The sequence below is a fragment of the Saccopteryx leptura genome, chromosome 11 (assembly GCF_036850995.1).
Source record: "Saccopteryx leptura isolate mSacLep1 chromosome 11, mSacLep1_pri_phased_curated, whole genome shotgun sequence".
NCBI classification, from domain to species: domain Eukaryota; kingdom Metazoa; phylum Chordata; class Mammalia; order Chiroptera; family Emballonuridae; genus Saccopteryx; species Saccopteryx leptura.
Genome location: NC_089513.1, coordinates 21,198,635 through 21,214,615, shown reverse-complemented (window position 1 = coordinate 21,214,615; position 15,981 = coordinate 21,198,635). Strand labels below are relative to the sequence as shown.

The window sequence follows — 15,981 nt, the reverse complement described above, 5'->3', positions numbered from 1 at the left end:
CTGAGAAGTGGGGATGTGGAGGGAGCAGCACATGGAAGAGGGGAGAGTACGGTCTGCCTTCTGGAAAGTTTTCCCTGACTACCCAGCCCATAATGAAGCACCCTTTCCCAAGAACACAGAGATTCATAAGAATCTTTTTAGTAGTAGCGTTATTTATAATAACAAACATCTGCAAACAGCCAGTGTCCATTGAGAGAAGAATGAATAAATGGTGTGTGATAGTCTCAGTGGAATATCATTTGGCAGTAAAATGAATGAACTGGAGGACCACACATCAAGGTTGATGGTGGACCCCAGACACCGGGACTCCTAGGGTTCTGGTGCTAATGGAGCATCTCACAGATTCTGGTCTAAGTTTGCAGAGGATCTGGAAGGGCAGACTGTGGGGGTGAGGTGTCAGGACCTGTCCATTTCTCTCGGCCAGCGGGCTGTCCTGGGAACAGGGGTTCTCTGTGTGGGAAGGAGGGAAGGCAGCAGCGGGTGTTCTAGACCTGTCTCTGGCAACCCCTAGGCTGAAAAACCCACTTATCCCCCCCGCCCAGCCCAGCCTCACACTGCATCTGGCCAGAGATGCGGGGAGCCTAAATGAGCTCCTGCAGTAACTTGCTCCTGACTTCGGGGAGCTGACTGGGGTCGGAGGGAAGGCTGCTGGCCTGTCTTGGTGTGGCCACTCCCCCTGTGCTGTGTGCAGCTGCCCAGAGCCGAGCACAGCTCAGCAGGCCGGGGTTGAGGGTGTTCGCAAGAGGCATTGTCTATGGATTCCTCAGCCAGGGAGTGCTGCAGAGGCCTGGTGCTAATAAGCTTGGGTAGGTCTGAAGCATGGCCCCTGCCTCAGAGGCCCTACTACTTAGTTAGAAGGACAGAATAATGTGTAAAAGGATGTGCCGTGCATTGCAGGCACTGCAGGTTTCCCAAGGGTGGCCCAGACCTCAGGCGTCCCAGAGGGAGGAAGCGTGGGCAGGCCCGAGCACAGTGAGTGGGACTGAACTGGACTCCTAGGAGGGAGGCCGTGGTGGGACCTGGGTACACCTCAGCATTCTGCACAGAGAGGCGGGAGCTGGACTGAAATGAGGTCTCCTGAGGTCAGAAGAACTTCGGTTCAGTGATGAAAGGCCTGATATTTAGACATCGGGGACTTGATTACTTATGGTACAAACAACAGAGTGATGTAAAGCAGGTAGGAGTTCCTTTCTCAATACAACCTGGGATAGTGGGTGCTCGAGGTTGGCATGGCAGTTCTCCAGTGTCAGGACAAGTTCCTTCCTTCTCATTCTCTGCTACCTCGGGTACTGCCTTTGTCCCTGTGGTCCACGATGGCTCAGGTTCTAGTGGAGCGCCACCCTGGGCCTCTGACAGAGGAATCCAAGCTGGCCGGGACTTCTTAGGTGACTGCGTCACAAGGAGAGCCCCACACTGTCCTGGAGTGTCTCCCGGGCAGAGACAGAACATGGGAGCTGCCCATCGGAGGGTGCCTTTGTTGGGCGCAGCTCCGACGGATGCTGCTGGCCCATCCATTCTGCAAAGCGCCCAGCGACCTGGTTCACCTGATGAAGGAGCACTGGGTCAGCTCTTAGGGACACACACCAGCCCCATGAGCACCCCAACTGGCCTGGTCCTGGCACCCTCCCATCCAGCCATCCAGGCAGACCCTCGCCCTAATTCATGGTGTGACCAGGCTATTCCATGTACATCTTCCAATGCCCTCAGTCAGCTGGTCAACCCAAAGATGGGCGCTGGGGCTGGCTCTGCTTCCCTGATGGCCCTGGCCTAGGGCCTTGCACACAGTAGGTGCACATAATGATGCCTGAGCTGGCCTAGATCCAGTCCCTGCAGCCAGTGCCTAGTGGCCCTGTGCCTCTGGCCACACCAACTTGGCTGAGCTTCCTGGGGTCGTAGGGATGATAGGGCCGCTGTACTGCCCCACATTCACCGTGGGGGAGAATTAATTTCCGAGGTAAACTGAAGCTACATTGAGCCTGGGGCGGCTGGCTGTTCTGGTGCCCTCCGACTGCCCTGCCTTGGCCACCTGTGCCCAGGAGAGGGGGGTGGCCAGAGCATGCTGAGGTGCTGCATTCTGCCAGAAAGCTCTGTGTCCTGGGCCCCAGACCATGGAGGAGCCTAGTCATGTACTGGGCTTATTTATTTTATTTCCACTAATATAAAAACAAAACAAAGTGAAAAAAGAAAACAAAACAAAAATCCTTGCCTCCCCTGAAGCCTTTTTGAGACCCAAAGTGGGAGCAGCCTAGAGCAGGCTGAGTCCTCCCCGAGTGGGAGGAAGGAGCTCAGAGAGCCCTGAACAAAAAATGGCCCCCACGAAGTCCCAAGGAGGCCTGTGCAACTGCCAGCAATTGGGACTCAGCTGTATTAAGGGCCCCTGGGCATCCTGGCAACCTCCTTCCAACAGTGCTTGTCCTTGTCATTATTTAGGAGGTTGAAATATAGTTTTCACCTTTTCATTCTATGGGAGGAAATGCATGGAGATGATTTAGAGGAAAGTACCCGAAATGAGAGAGTACAGCCCAGAGCAGTTAGAAAACATTCAAGGTCCTGGCTGGGGTTTAACATTCAGGGGAGAAAGCCGAAGGCAGAGGAAGGTTGTATGGAACAAGCAGCTCTTCTCCAACTGCTTGTGGAAGAGCCAAGGAAGGGAAATTAAGGTTCACAACAGCAGCAGGGCTTGTGGTTAGACCTTGAGACGGACTTACTAACTGAAGGGCTTGGCTGACAGTGCTGGCTATTGAGCAAGGTGATGAAACCTTGCTGAGAACCTAATGAGCACACCTCCTTATCTGGCGGATCTGTGCAAAGCCCTGGGAAAGGTGGGGGTGTGTCAGAAATGGTGTCTTGAGTCCTGGCCCATAATCCCACACTCCCAGGAACATGAGGTCATCACCTGTTCCATCATGATGCCCGGTAGCAAAGGGATATATTAGGAGAGTGTGAAAGAGCCTTGTCCCAAGGTCGGGAGGACCAGATGTTGATCAAGGTGTGGCGCGCCTTCCAGTGCTCTTCTGCAGAATGAGGCATTGGACGACAGACTGCTGAGCCTCTCTGGAATTTCTTCCCTTGTTCGCATTCTGGGTCTCCACGAAATAACTAGCTGGATCCAAATAGCTGCTAAAAGCATCAAGAGGTCTGGATTTTCCAGATTCCTCTACTGTTCCCCCCACCGCACTCTGATTCCTATGCCAACCTGCAGGCTAGGTATATCCTAGGTGCCAACATAGACACTAAGCCAGGAGATGGCAGGTGGTCGGCAGAGGTGAACCTCAAGCACACCGCTTACCTCTGGCCCACAGGAAAGGGCAGAGGGGTTTTCTACCAGCCATCTTGCTGCCCTCCAGTCAGTAGACTGCTGGTTCAGTGCCAATGAAAAAACTCACTAGTACAAATGATATCTTAGTAAGAGTGCCTAGAGTTCTTAATCAGCATCGATGGATATTTAAGTATCGTGTATATCAGGGGTAGTCAACCTTTTTATACCTACCGCCCACTTCTGTATCTCTGTTAGTAGTAAAATTTTCTAACTGCCCCCTGGTTCCACAGTAATGGTGATTTATAAAGTAGGGAAGTAACTTTATAAAATTTATAAAGCAGAGTTACAGAAAGTTAAAGCATATAATAATAATTACTTACCAAGTACTTTATGTCAGATTTTTGCTGTTTGGCAGAATAAATCTTTATAAAACAACTTACTATAGTTAAATCTATCTTTTTATTTATACTTTGGTTGCTCTGGGCATCATGATGGTACTACCGCCTACCATGAAAGCTGGAACACCCACTAGTGGGCAGTAGGGACCGGTTGACTACCACTGGTGTATATGTTCATGTCACTACTCTCTATTTAGTCAGTATGTATTGAGCACCTGCTGTGAGGTTGGCAGATAAATATAAGCTAGAGTCTTATGGCTCCCTAACCGTTTGCAGAGTAGAGGCTAGATAGCATGAAATAAGCTATCGGCATGTTTGTCAAGTTCCCTAAAGAGACATCCTGACCAGATATTGCAGCCATTTCAAAGAGTGGTCCTGTTGGTCTCCATGGGTAGGGAGATGTCTTGCAGAGCATGAAACTTGAACTGTGCCTTCAGGAATGGGGAGGATGTTTGACCAGATGGAAGGGAAGAGACAAGAAGTTGATGAAGAGAGAAGAAATGGTGTTAGCAAAGGCTTGAAGTTGGGATGTTAGCGTGACAGGAGAGAGCACAGCTCAAGTAGATGGTAGCATTGGGTGTTACTAGAGTGTTGGGGGATGAAGATGATGAATGTGAAGGCGTTCGTGTGCTCCGCTGAGATGCTGGAACTGTTGGCCAACCCCACCCCTGTTGTGCACCTTGTGTATCTTGTATTTTCTCTGGTGTGCCATATAGGTATAAAGTTTGTCTCCTTGTATCAGTTAGGATAGCCTAGGTAATGCTGCAATAACAAACACCCCTGAATCTCAGTAACTTTCAACAACCCTTTCAGGACCCAGTTTGATGGGACAGTTGTCGTTTTAACCAGTCATTAGACAGAGGGGGGAAAAACACTGGAGGGTCTCGCTTTGGCAATTCCGTGCTCCAGCGTAGATGTAACACGTGTCCCTTCCACTATGAACATGTTACTTAGAACTGGTCACACAGTTCCACCCAACTAAGCACACGAAGAGGCATAATTTTACTCCGTGCCTGGAATTGGGGGAAACCAGGACTATTATATTTGATGACTGGCTAGAATGAATGTCACATGCCCCACCTCTAGTAGAAGCTTCCCAGAGGCTGGGGCTAACTTCTTCCTCCCCACATCAAATCCAGAGCTAAGCATGTCTCCAGTGAACACTAAAGGCCCCCTGGACTCCCAGGATGACAAGCAGCTCAGAGGCCACCTGGTCCAGCCCCCTACCCTGCACTGCAGAAACCCTCTCAGTGGCTGGACATTTCCAGGAATGGGGAGCTCACTGCTTCAAAAGGCATTTCATTGTGAAGCAGATGCATTGATAAAGCTGTCTGTCCTTGATTTAGCCCCAAACCACCTTCTCGTCACTCCAGCTGATGGTTCTGCTTTTGCTCCTTTTGCCCCTGGCTGTTCAGTCTCTCCCCTTTGCCCCTGGCTGTTCAGTCTCTCCCCTTTGCCCCTGGCCGTTCAGTCTCTCCCCTTTGCCCCTGGCTGTTCAGTCTCTCCCCTTTGCCCCTGGCTGTTCAGTCTCTCCCCTTTGCCCCTGGCTGTTCAGTCTCTCCCCTTTGCCCCTGGCTGTTCAGTCTCTCCCCTTTGCCCTGGCTGTTCAGTCTCTCCCCTTTGCCCCTGGCTGTTCAGTCTCTCCCCTTTGCCCCTGGCTGTTCAGTCTCTCCCCTTTGCCCCTGGCTGTTCAGTCTCTCCCCTTTGCCCCTGGCTGTTCAGTCTCTCCCCCACAGTCCGGTGTGCCCCGTCTGCCTGTTCGTCCAAACACGGTATCCTTATTCCCGCAGCCGTTCCCCTCTGTCGTGGTTTCGCTCATTCCCTTGTGTATTTATTTGCTCTTTTATTCACCGATCCAATGAGCAAGCCGTTGCTGAAGGCAGGCAGTGCTCAGAAGTCTGGGACTTGGCACGGTGGTCCTTAGGTCCCATTCCATCCTGGGTTCCCTCCTGGGAGCTCTGTAAGTAAGGACTGTAATTCCTCTTGGCGGGCCTCCCAGAACCGAACACGGCCCTGCTGGGATGATCTGACAGTGTCACCTCCACTGCTCTCAGCACACAGCCTCTCCTTTCTGGAAGAAGTCATCCATCCTCACAGGCAAGGTGCCGTCAGGCTCTGGCTCAGCTGGAGGACCCCGGTACAGAACTCACCGAGCCGTATACAGTTAACTGTTACAGGGAGAACAGCCAGCAGCCACTCACTGAGTGCCTGTGGTAAACAAGCCGGCTATGTGGCTTGGTCACTGCCCTCAGAGACCTTCCCATCTGCCTAGGGAAATACAGACTTTTTTTTTTTTGAGACTTTCTTGAGTGGAAAAGCAATAGTCCAGGACAGTGTGTGAATACTGGAAGGAGGCGGCTGGTGTCTGCAGTGAAGCTTACATAAGGCTGGGAAGGTCAAATACACAGGCACGTTGCCATGGTGATGTGATTGCCCTGGGAACAAGGAGACCTGAGACCTTACCTCTGACTTACTATTCAGCTATAGGTGAGATACATCATCTTGCTGTAGCCTCAGTTTCCCCTCTTAAAAATGAGTAAACTAGACTTAAGGCCCACCCTCAGAATGTTAAAAAATACAGACCTAGATTTCTACTCCTTCTGGAAAGATGGAGTAGAAGTTCTTTCCTATATTTCTAGTGCTGTTACCACGGAAACTCTGGACTTTCTATATGAAACCACTGTAAACAGATTCTGAAAGGTGGAGAGAAGGCACAGCAGCTAGGGACCTTGGCACCTGAGCAGTGACACAATGGTTACAGCCCCAGGTTTCTTTTTCGCCTTCCGTATCCCAGGTCTACAGCTGGAAAAGTCAGTACCCAGGAAATGCCAGTGCACACAGGATTTTAGAAGGTCCCAATAAAAGCCTGCTCTAGTTGGCAAAGGTCCAGAAAAAGAGCCACCTAGCAACATAGAAAACTTTTAGACAATAACTTCTCTGCTCCAGCCAGAGAGCCCAGAAAACACTGTGGCCCCACCCACACCAGGCCAACAAAGACCCAGTGGGAGCTTGAACTTTCACCCTTGCCCAGCTGTGACAAGGTGCCACAATCTCCCCTAGTGGAGTGGTGTCAGAGATGGCCAAGGGGGAAGATGCAACTTTTATCCCTGCTGGCTTGTTTGAAGGCCCTTACCCACCCTGGGGGGGCGGGCGTCCACTCCACTGAGCGGTAGTGCAGCACCCTTCTCTCCCTGCTGAGCGGTAGTGCAGCACCCTTCTCTCCCTGCTGGGATGTGTTAGAAGAAGCCTGACACCCTTCTCTCCCTGCTGGGATGTGTTAGAAGAGGCCTGACAGAGAACGGCCACCCCATGGCAGCGTCATTGGGGACCACGGACTTCACTTCCACCGGCTGTAACAACAGTACCACCCCTGGACTGGCAATATTGAAACTGTGACCCCCTTTCCCTGCCAGAGTAATATCGCAAAAGCCAATTAAAACAAGATTTAAATAAGATTCAGAATTTCATAACATATCACGAAAGTGCCCTGATGGCAATAAAAAGAAATCACTGTCAAACCAAGACCTGGGTAGATTTCAAACCGAATGCAAAGAATAGAATCAATAGATGTCAACACTGAGATGAGAAATTAGATGAGTATCTATAAAGAACCCACAACACTCAACATAAAAACTATCCAATTTAAAAATGGACAAAACACACGAAGACACGTTTTTCACCAAAGTGGATGAACAGATGGCAAATAAGCACACAGAAAGATGGTCGACCCCATTAGCCATTAGGGAATATCACTACACACCTAGCAAATATCTATAATTAAATATATAATATATATATTAATATATATTAATGTCAAGTGGTGGTGAGGGTGCAGAGAGACCTGATCACTCACCCATTCCTGGTGGAGAAGTGAAGCGGTACAGCCATTCTGGAAAACATTTGGGCGGTTTCTTAAAATACTCAACCTGCAAGTACCATATGATCCAGCTATTGCATTCCTGGCTATTTATCCCTGAGAAATGAAAACTTACGTTCACACTAAAACCTATACTCAAATGTTTATAGCAGCTTTGGTGATAAAACCCAAACAGGAAACAACCCACGTGTCCTTCAACCAGTAACTGGTTAAACAAGCTGTGGCACTCAGCAATAAAGAAGAGTGTCGGGCCCTGGCCAGTTGGCTCAGCGGTAGAGCGTCGGCCTGGCGTGCAGGGGACCAGGGTTCGATTCCCGACCAGGGCACATAGGAGAAGCGTCCATTTGCTTCTCCCCCCCCCCACCCCCCTCCTTCCTCTCTGTCTCTCTCTTCCCCTCCTGCAGCCGAGGCTCCATTGGAGCAAAGATGGCCCGGGCGCTGGGGATGGCTCCTTGGCCTCTGCCCCAGGCACTGGAGTGGCTCTGGTCGCCGCAGAGTGACCCCCCGGAGGGGCAGAGCATTGCCCCCTGGTGGGCAGAGCATCGCCCCTGGTGGGCGTGCTGGGTGGATCCCGGTCGGGCGCATGCGGGAGTCTGTCTGACTGTCTCTCCCCGTTTCCAGCTTCAGAAAAATACCAAAAAAAAAAAAAAAAAAAAGAAGAGTGTCGACTGTTCAAAATAATAAATAAATAAATAAATAAATAAATAAATAAATAGATAGATAGATAGTCAGCTGTTGACACAAGCACCTGGATGAATCTCTAGGGAGATAGGCTGAGTGAAAGAAGCCAGTTCTCCCAAAGTTACACACTCTGTGATTCCATTTGTGTAACAGTCTTGAAATGGCAAAATTATGGAAGTGTGGACCAAGTTAGCAGTTGCCAAGGACTAGGGAAGGAGGGAGGCCAAGAGAGGTGTGGGCATGGGTATGAAAGAGCAGCAGGAGGGGTCATTGTGCTGGTGGAAATGTTCTGTCTCCTGACGAGCGAGCGAGCGAGGTTAGTATCCTGGCAGTGACATTGATGCGGGAAATATACTTGGCTGGAGGCTTTAGTCATTATTTCTCACCTCTCCCTGGTCTTTTGGGGTCTTAATTGGAAGATAGTGTGGGTAGAGAGGGAAGGGACAGATGGACACACAGGTTTTCCTGCTCCTGAGCTCAGCGCCAGTGCCGCCCAGCAGGTTCTCTCTGCTGCTCTCTGTTCTGCCATTCTCCTGCCTCGCAGGCCCTTTTATTGCAGGGGGGTTAAAATATTGGGGGTCCATCATTGTGTTTCCCACCACTGTGTGGGGTGCTGTCCTTGGTGCTGAAAACTCACGCTCTCACGCACACCGGGGCAGAACTGTTTCTCCTTCCTGTCCTTCCCCACCACCTCCCTCTGCACTTGGCTCCTGACTTCCACTTTGCTGAGTCACCCTTAACGTTTAGTTTAGTTTGGGTCTGAGAGGACTTTCAGATCCATCCCATGGGAAGCATCTGTTTTGGCTTAGGATATGCCCGTGGCCAGTGCACAGTGCCGGGGCAGGGTGTGGGGTGGGGGTTGGGGGAGTCCTTCTGCTGCTCCAACCTGTTCCTCCAAGTTCTGCCCAGTTTCTAAATCCTTGCAGCCTAGAACTGTCAGTGCATACGTGCACAAGCAAAAATCACTCTTAGTTGTGTTAATAAATAAAAAACAGCAGCATAGAAGAGGGTTATTCCCACACACACACACTACACCTGACTCAGCATGTATTTCTACTCTGCAGGGATTGACTCTACTTGTTTCACTGATCCATGCATGGAGCCCCCCCATCCTAATACAACAGCTCACAGCCCGTATTCCCTCTTAACTTCACTAGACCAGATTCACCTTCTCCACCAGCACTGCCTTCCCAAACGTGGGCAGAGACAGACTCGGGTAACCCAGATGTTTGTAGGGGATGGATATGTTACTGCATTGTGGAAGTCTACAGTGGGGTCAGAATTTATCCGAATCATTGCTTATTGCAGTGGAGCATGAACTCTAGGCCTCACTGTATGCGTCCGCATCCTGGGAACCAGCTCTGGGAATGTGGGCAAGTTCTCTGGTTCTCAGTTTCCTCCTCAGTGAAATGGGGATAAGAACATGGGCTTCCTGGGCTGTAACACATGTGAAATACTCAGGTGGTGCCCAGCCTCCGGTGAGGGCTGCTCTGTGCCTGCCGTGCTCATCATCTGGGCGGTCCTCCCCTGAGCTGGGCCAGCTGTGCTCCCAGAGGGGCCTCTCAGAGGCGACTCCAGTCTCCCTGCCCATGGCAGGCCGTCTCCATTTCTCCTTCCACATGGTTTACAGTGCTCATTATCCCTTTGTGATCCTTTGAGAGCAGCACGCTTCCGCCTGGCATGGGGCCCCCTAATTGGCAATAAAAGGGGCTGTTGTGAAGGATTCAGCAACTTTTAAGTGCTAAAAGTGATCCCCTGAAAAGGATGATTGTTTTTGATACAGCTTCTCAAAACCTTGGTATTGCAGTGCCTGGGGGGGGGGGGGGCAGGGCCTGGGTGACCACAGGACCAGGGAGCAGTGGGGCTGAGAGACAAACTGTGGTCCCCAGGGCCAACTAGGAACTTGCAGGCTGGACAATGTTCTTGAAGAAGCCAGGGGGGGTTATGGAGAGGTCTCCGTGCCTGGCCACTGAGTTCTTGCTATATAGTTTGATGGCTGATGCTGGGTCCCAAGGCTTGGGCTGGGTGGGGGTTGGGGGTAAGTGGGCAGGGAAATAAGAACAGAAAGTGAAGCCAGGATTTCTAGCTTCGACAAGATGGCAGACTGACGGAGGAAGAGCACTAACATAGAGAGCATTAGATGACTGTTTCCTAAGGAGGGTTTCCATGGAACCCTAGCGCTACAAAGTGCCCTGTGGAATAAAAAGGGAGGGTGGGCTGGATTTCTGGCCAAAAGAGTTAGGGAAATACTGCATTGTATATCGCCACCCATCTGAAGAGTCAGCATCTGTCTAAGACCAATAAAGGCACTGACAGGTTCTGCAAAATGTAATTTATCTCATGATCTCAGTGTGTCTCAAACATCGGTGTTTCCAAGTGTGCTCCATGGGCCACTCTAGCTGCATTCGATTTAAACCAGCAACCCTCCGCTCCCTGGTGACTCCGATGCATGTTGGCCTGTGAGGGCCAGCGGGTCGGTGTTGCTAGAATGCGGTTGGGGAGCTCTGCAGTGGGACAGTCAGGAAGGGAAGCAATCACGGAGGACACCTGCCGCACGTGCTGTAGGTCCGGGGGCACAAGTGCCGAAGGAAGTACAAAACTGAAGGAACGGACGGTCTTCAGCTGGATCGGAACAGAGAGAAAGCCTGTCTGAGGGTGGGGGGGGGGGGGGGGTTGGAGACCACACGTGTTTCCTCTGAGTCCAGGAAGACGACAGTGGCCCCAAAAGGAATAGAACCCCATACCTTCTGGCAGCTGTGTGTGTGGCCTAGAGCCCCTTCACAGACGGGCGGCGGGCGAGCTGCATGCTAACACAGCATCACCTGTGCCAGGAGGAAGCTGAGGCCTCTGCAGCCGGGAACAGAGGCTTGAGGAGGCAGGAGGTGCCTAGCAACAAGCCAAGCCCCGGTCACCTTCTCCTCTGTCCTTAGCTTGTCCTGAGCTCTGCGTGGGTCCTAGTGTGCGTCGGGGTGACTGGAGGAAGAGATCAGGCTGCAGGCTGCCTGTGCATGGGTCAGTCTGCAGGGTCCTACTCTCTGGCTTTTCTGAGTTTTTTCTGGACACTAAGAGGGTTTATGGAGGAGTGGTGGGGTGTGTCTGTGCGTGTGTGTGTTGGGCGCTGCAGACTGTAAGGCTGGTGTCCAGAACTCAAGAGAAGGGACTCTCCAGGCACATCTACAGCTTCAGGGCTTTCACTGGATCTGAAGCAACAGGGCAGGGTGGCCTGCGGCCTGCTTGGTGCTGTCAGCCCAGGGCTGGCGGGCACAGAGACGGGCGTGTGAAGCCATCATGTTCCAGCTGTCCTGCGTAGTTACAGCAGTCATCACTCTGCGGAGGGAGGCCTGGCCCCTCTGGGCACTGCCTGGGCCACCACCTCACATGGACAGGGGACAACACAGGAAGGTTGATGGCGAGGTTCTTCCCTCTCTGGGTGGAGGAGGCTCGAAGTTGATCAGTTTTGTTTCCAGCACCAGGCGATTTCTCCAGCCCGTGGGTAAAAGGTTGCATGCGGTGGTTACATACCTGTCCCATCCCACTGCCACAGGCTCGGAGGGACTGTTCAGGCTCTTGTTACGTGCTGTGGCTCGTGTGCCAAATAGAGCCACAACAAACAGGTCATCGCCTGTGACCAAGAGCTTCCCTGGGGACTTCTCCCGAGACTTGTCCTCTCGCCTGTCAAGTCCCCTTCCTAGGGGCTCCCTTCCTGTCATAGTCAGCAGGAGGCGGTCCTGTGCACCGTCCTGGGTGTGTCCTTCAGTGAGGGTTCTCTTCCTGCCCAGGGCTGTCGCCTCGTCCGTGGGTGCTGTCCACATGATCCTTTCCTGGGGGGGGTGCCCCAGGGTGCCCCGGGCTGTGCGGAGATGGGGTTCCGGCTCCCTGGACTGTCAAGGACTCATGTGCTGGCACTTCTGTTGCTCAGCTCTAAGACCAGTCACATTGTCAACGGGCCGGCAGTGGAGACAGGAGGTAGGTCGTGTGAGGAGTGACAAGACCGACCCTGTGGAAACACAGAGCATGTGTGCGGAGGCTCTGACGGGGTTGTGGAGGGTGCCTGTGAGTCACAGAACCGGGAGGCTGAGGCCATGGGCAGGGTCGTGGTTTGGGGAGCCGGTGTTTGCTGGGAAAGGCAGTGAGATCTCTGAGTTTGCCGGCCTTTAAGATAGGATTCAGGTCATCTCCAGGCAATTCAAAAATTGCTTCTCTGAGTTGTCGTAGAATGGGTGAGAGCTGTGGCGATTCAGTGAGAAAAATGTGCAGAGAGAGCCACATAAAACAGGTGTGCCTGGCTGGCCTTCCGGCGGTGCCACCCGCCAGCTGGTCCCCAGACTCCCACCCCGAGCTTTGCTGTCTCAGCCCAGGATGGAGGGGGAAGCAGCGTCATGAGTGATCGGCCTGTGTGGAGAGGGGCCTTCCTCTGGAGGGTTCAACACCTGTGTGCCCGTGCTGGGCGTCACCTCCACAGTGGCTCCTCTGCCGCTCCTCCCACCCATCAGCCAGGGCCCTGAGGCTGGTAGGCCCCCTCCCAGGTGCTGCTCTGAAAGAGGCCGGGGCCCCAAGTGGGAGATGCCCCACGGGCCTCCCGTAGCCTGAGGGTAAGGTCCCCTCTTCCCGACCCTGGCGTCCCCACCAGCTCTCTGTGGGGGAGGCGTATGGGCCCTGCACACTGCCCTTGAGCTGCCTTCAAGGTGAACGGTGCTCGTGCCTGTGAGACGCCTTGCACTCCTGGGTTCCACTCTGACCCTCTCACCCCTTTTTCCACACTCATTCTCCCTCCACCCACGTTCCTCCTCCAGTCCTGGGGCCGCGAGTCCTAGGACGGTAACTCGCTCTTGACATCCCAGCCTGTGAATGAATCGTTCAGACCCAGAGGCAGCAGGCCGGCAGCTGCTCCACTCACAGGGCAGTCTGACCGGCCGGCAGACGTCTGAGGTGGCCCTACGTTGTGCCTGGAGGGGCCACGGGGGGGGCACCAGAGGAGAAGGTAATAGTTGAGGAGCTTAAAATTTACTTGGGGTCTCCATTGGAGCAAAGATGGCCTGGGCGCTGGGGATGGCTCCTTGGCCTCTGCCCCAGGCGCTAGAGTGGCTCTGGTCACGGCAGAGCGACGCCCCGGAGGGGCAGAGCGTCGCCCCTGGTGGGCATGCCGGGTGGATCCCGGTCGGGCACATGCGGGAGTCTGTCTCTCCCCGTTTCCAGCTTCAGAAAAATAAAAAAGAAAAAAAAATTTACTTGGGGTGATGGATGAACCATGGGTTCTTTTGTTTCGTTCTACGTTAGTGGGATTTACTTAGGTCATTGCATGTGGTTTTGTTTGTTCTCACTGCTGTGTACCAGTCCCGTTTGTGAACGTGCCGCGGTTTGTCTGTGTGGCCAGCTGTTGGTGGGCCTTTGGGCGGTTTCGGTTTGGGGCTGCTCCGTGCTCTGTGCTGCGTACTGGTGGTGGGCACCGTGCACACGTGGCTCGTGCTTACACCCGGGAGTGCAGTCCTGGTCACAAGGCATGTACACATTCAGCTTTCCTACAGGTAGAGGAGTTGCTTTTCAAGGGTGATGGTGGACAGCAGACTGCAGGATGAACACGGGTGGGTGGCAACAGGAGCGAAGGTAGGGAGGGCAGAGCAGCCAGGTCCCGGCAGCTGGGTTCAGTAAAGCACGTTCTGCCCGTGGGCTGGGTCACGTAGGACATATCCGAGGGTGAGGACTGGAGCCTGCGGACTTAGGGGAATTCAGTCGCTGGCATATCCTTGGTTGATGCGGGCTTCTGGGTGCTGCCTGGTTTCAAGGAGTGGGGCAGTCAACCCCACAACATGGACCCTCCACTGTGCCCGGACCTGGGGAGAAGCCATGCCCGTCGGCCGGCTCTAGTAGTGGCAGCTCGTCCATGTGGACTCTCCACTGTGCCTGGACCTGGGGAAAAGCCGTGCCCATCGGCCGGCTCGAGCGGTGGCAGCTCGTCCATGTGGAGACTCTGAGGACAGAGCCATGGGCTGGGGCAGTGGATACCTGAGCTGTTTCTGTCCTTGGTGGCACAGCTCTGTCAAGCACCATCAAACAAGGGCCCATACTGAGGGGAGGCTAGGGTCCTCCTGAAAGGCCTAGCTGCCCAGGATGACCATCAAGGGGCACAGGGTGGGCCTCTGTAGCCCTCTCTGGGGTTGGGCCTTAGAGAGGCCTTCCACCCACTTGTTCTCAGTGTCCTGGCCAAGCAAATAATGTTAGCCCTTTCTTCCTCCATCTTTTCTAGAACGGCAGCAAAGATAACTCTCTGGACATGCTGGGCACAGACATCTGGGCAGCCAACACCTTTGATTCCTTCAGGTAAGCTCTGCTTGTGCTGTGTGGGGCGTGGCTCAGGCTGGGGCCCCAGCTTACTCGTCCTGGAGCCCAGCAGGGTCTTTGGGGGCTGAGTCAATGCCGAGGGTTTGTTGATCAAGAAGTGGAGAGAAACCAGAGGGGCGTGCAGTAGCTTAAAGAATGAGGCTGCAGAGCGGAGGTCAGAGAGAAGAAAGAAGGAAGGAAAAAGAGGGGAGAGTATCCAAGGGAAAAAGAAAGAGGGAAGAGGAGGCAGAGAGAAGAGGGGGTGAGTCCACCTGTGGGAGAGAGAGGGGAGGCAGGGAGGAGGAGCAAGGTGACGGCTCCGGGCCCAGGCAGCCTGGGTTAAGTCTGGGGCAGAGGGCTGTGGCTGCAGGCCCACCCCTCCCACTGAGGTCGTCGCTGGGCTCAGACTCTCGAAGGTTCCTGATGGATGAGGCAGCAGGGACAAGTACTGGCCGGGGTCCCTCGGGAGGAGGGGAGAGTGCCCCGTCAGGGTGGGGGGCTGCTGGTGGGCTCCTGCCGTGGCGATGGCCTCCGGCCCTTTAGCTCCGTTCTGCCCGCTCTGGAGCTGGCCACCCCGAGTGTATTCCAGACACCCTGGCACACCCTGGCCCAGGTTCAGGGCCTCGTGGAACTGGACATGCAGGACCTGGCCTCCTGCTTCTCCGCTGGCTTGTCTCCCTCCTGGACCTCAGGGCTGCCTGGTCAGAGGCTCTAGTGGCAGGACCTCAGCCCCCTTTCTCCCTCCAGGCTTCCTCAGATGTAGGTGTGAAAACGAACTCTCAAGTGTTGTTCGGAGGCCGCTGTCGTGTGGGCATCGAGCGTACACTTACCCCACAGCAGGGTTGAGAAGGAGTGAGGGGTTTGTAGGAAGGCCCAGAGCTGACACCTCATGTTCCATTCTGAGTAAGGCGGCCCAGCCTGACCCTGCTCGTGGCCGGCGTGTTCCCTCCGCTTCCTGCCTGCCTGGTCCCGCCTGGGGTGTCCGCCCCATCAGGAACTGGGCTTCTCTCCCTCTTGCCTCTCATTTCTTGCCCTCCTTCGCCCTCTAGTGGTGCCACCTGGGACCTGCAGCCCGAAAAGCTGGACTTCACCCGGTTCCACCGGAAGCTCCGACACACGCCCAAGCAGCCCTTGCCACACATCGACCGGGAAGGGTAAGGGGCAGCCGGCCCTCCTCGGGGGTGGGGGTGAGGCTCTTATACAGGAGAGGGGTAGGATGGGGTGAAGAACAGCTGGGACTATATCAGAGCTGAGAGGGACCCTGCCCTCGACAGGAAGGCATCCCTGCACTAGGGACACAGGGGTCCCTCAGCCCCTGAGTTCCTCTGCCCTCACTGCCCAGGCCCCTCCAGCCACACTGCCCGCTCCCCTCCCTGACCCCACTTGTCACTGACTGTAGCCTAGTGCATTGGGTCTCACACTTGATCAGAACCACCCGGAGGCTTGTT

General features: G+C 53.9%; 1 protein-coding gene across 6 annotated transcripts in view; it reads left to right on the top strand.

Annotated features, from left to right (window-relative positions):
* Positions 1 to 15,981, top strand: part of CTIF (cap binding complex dependent translation initiation factor) — a 274,127-nt gene that overhangs the window by 83,949 nt on the left and 174,197 nt on the right. For all 6 annotated transcript variants that reach the window (XM_066352400.1, XM_066352399.1, XM_066352398.1 and 3 more), the window contains 2 exons: positions 14,460 to 14,533; positions 15,583 to 15,687. In XM_066352400.1, coding sequence (XP_066208497.1) covers positions 14,460 to 14,533; positions 15,583 to 15,687 — 179 coding nt within the window. The remainder of the gene's footprint in view (positions 1 to 14,459; positions 14,534 to 15,582; positions 15,688 to 15,981) is intronic.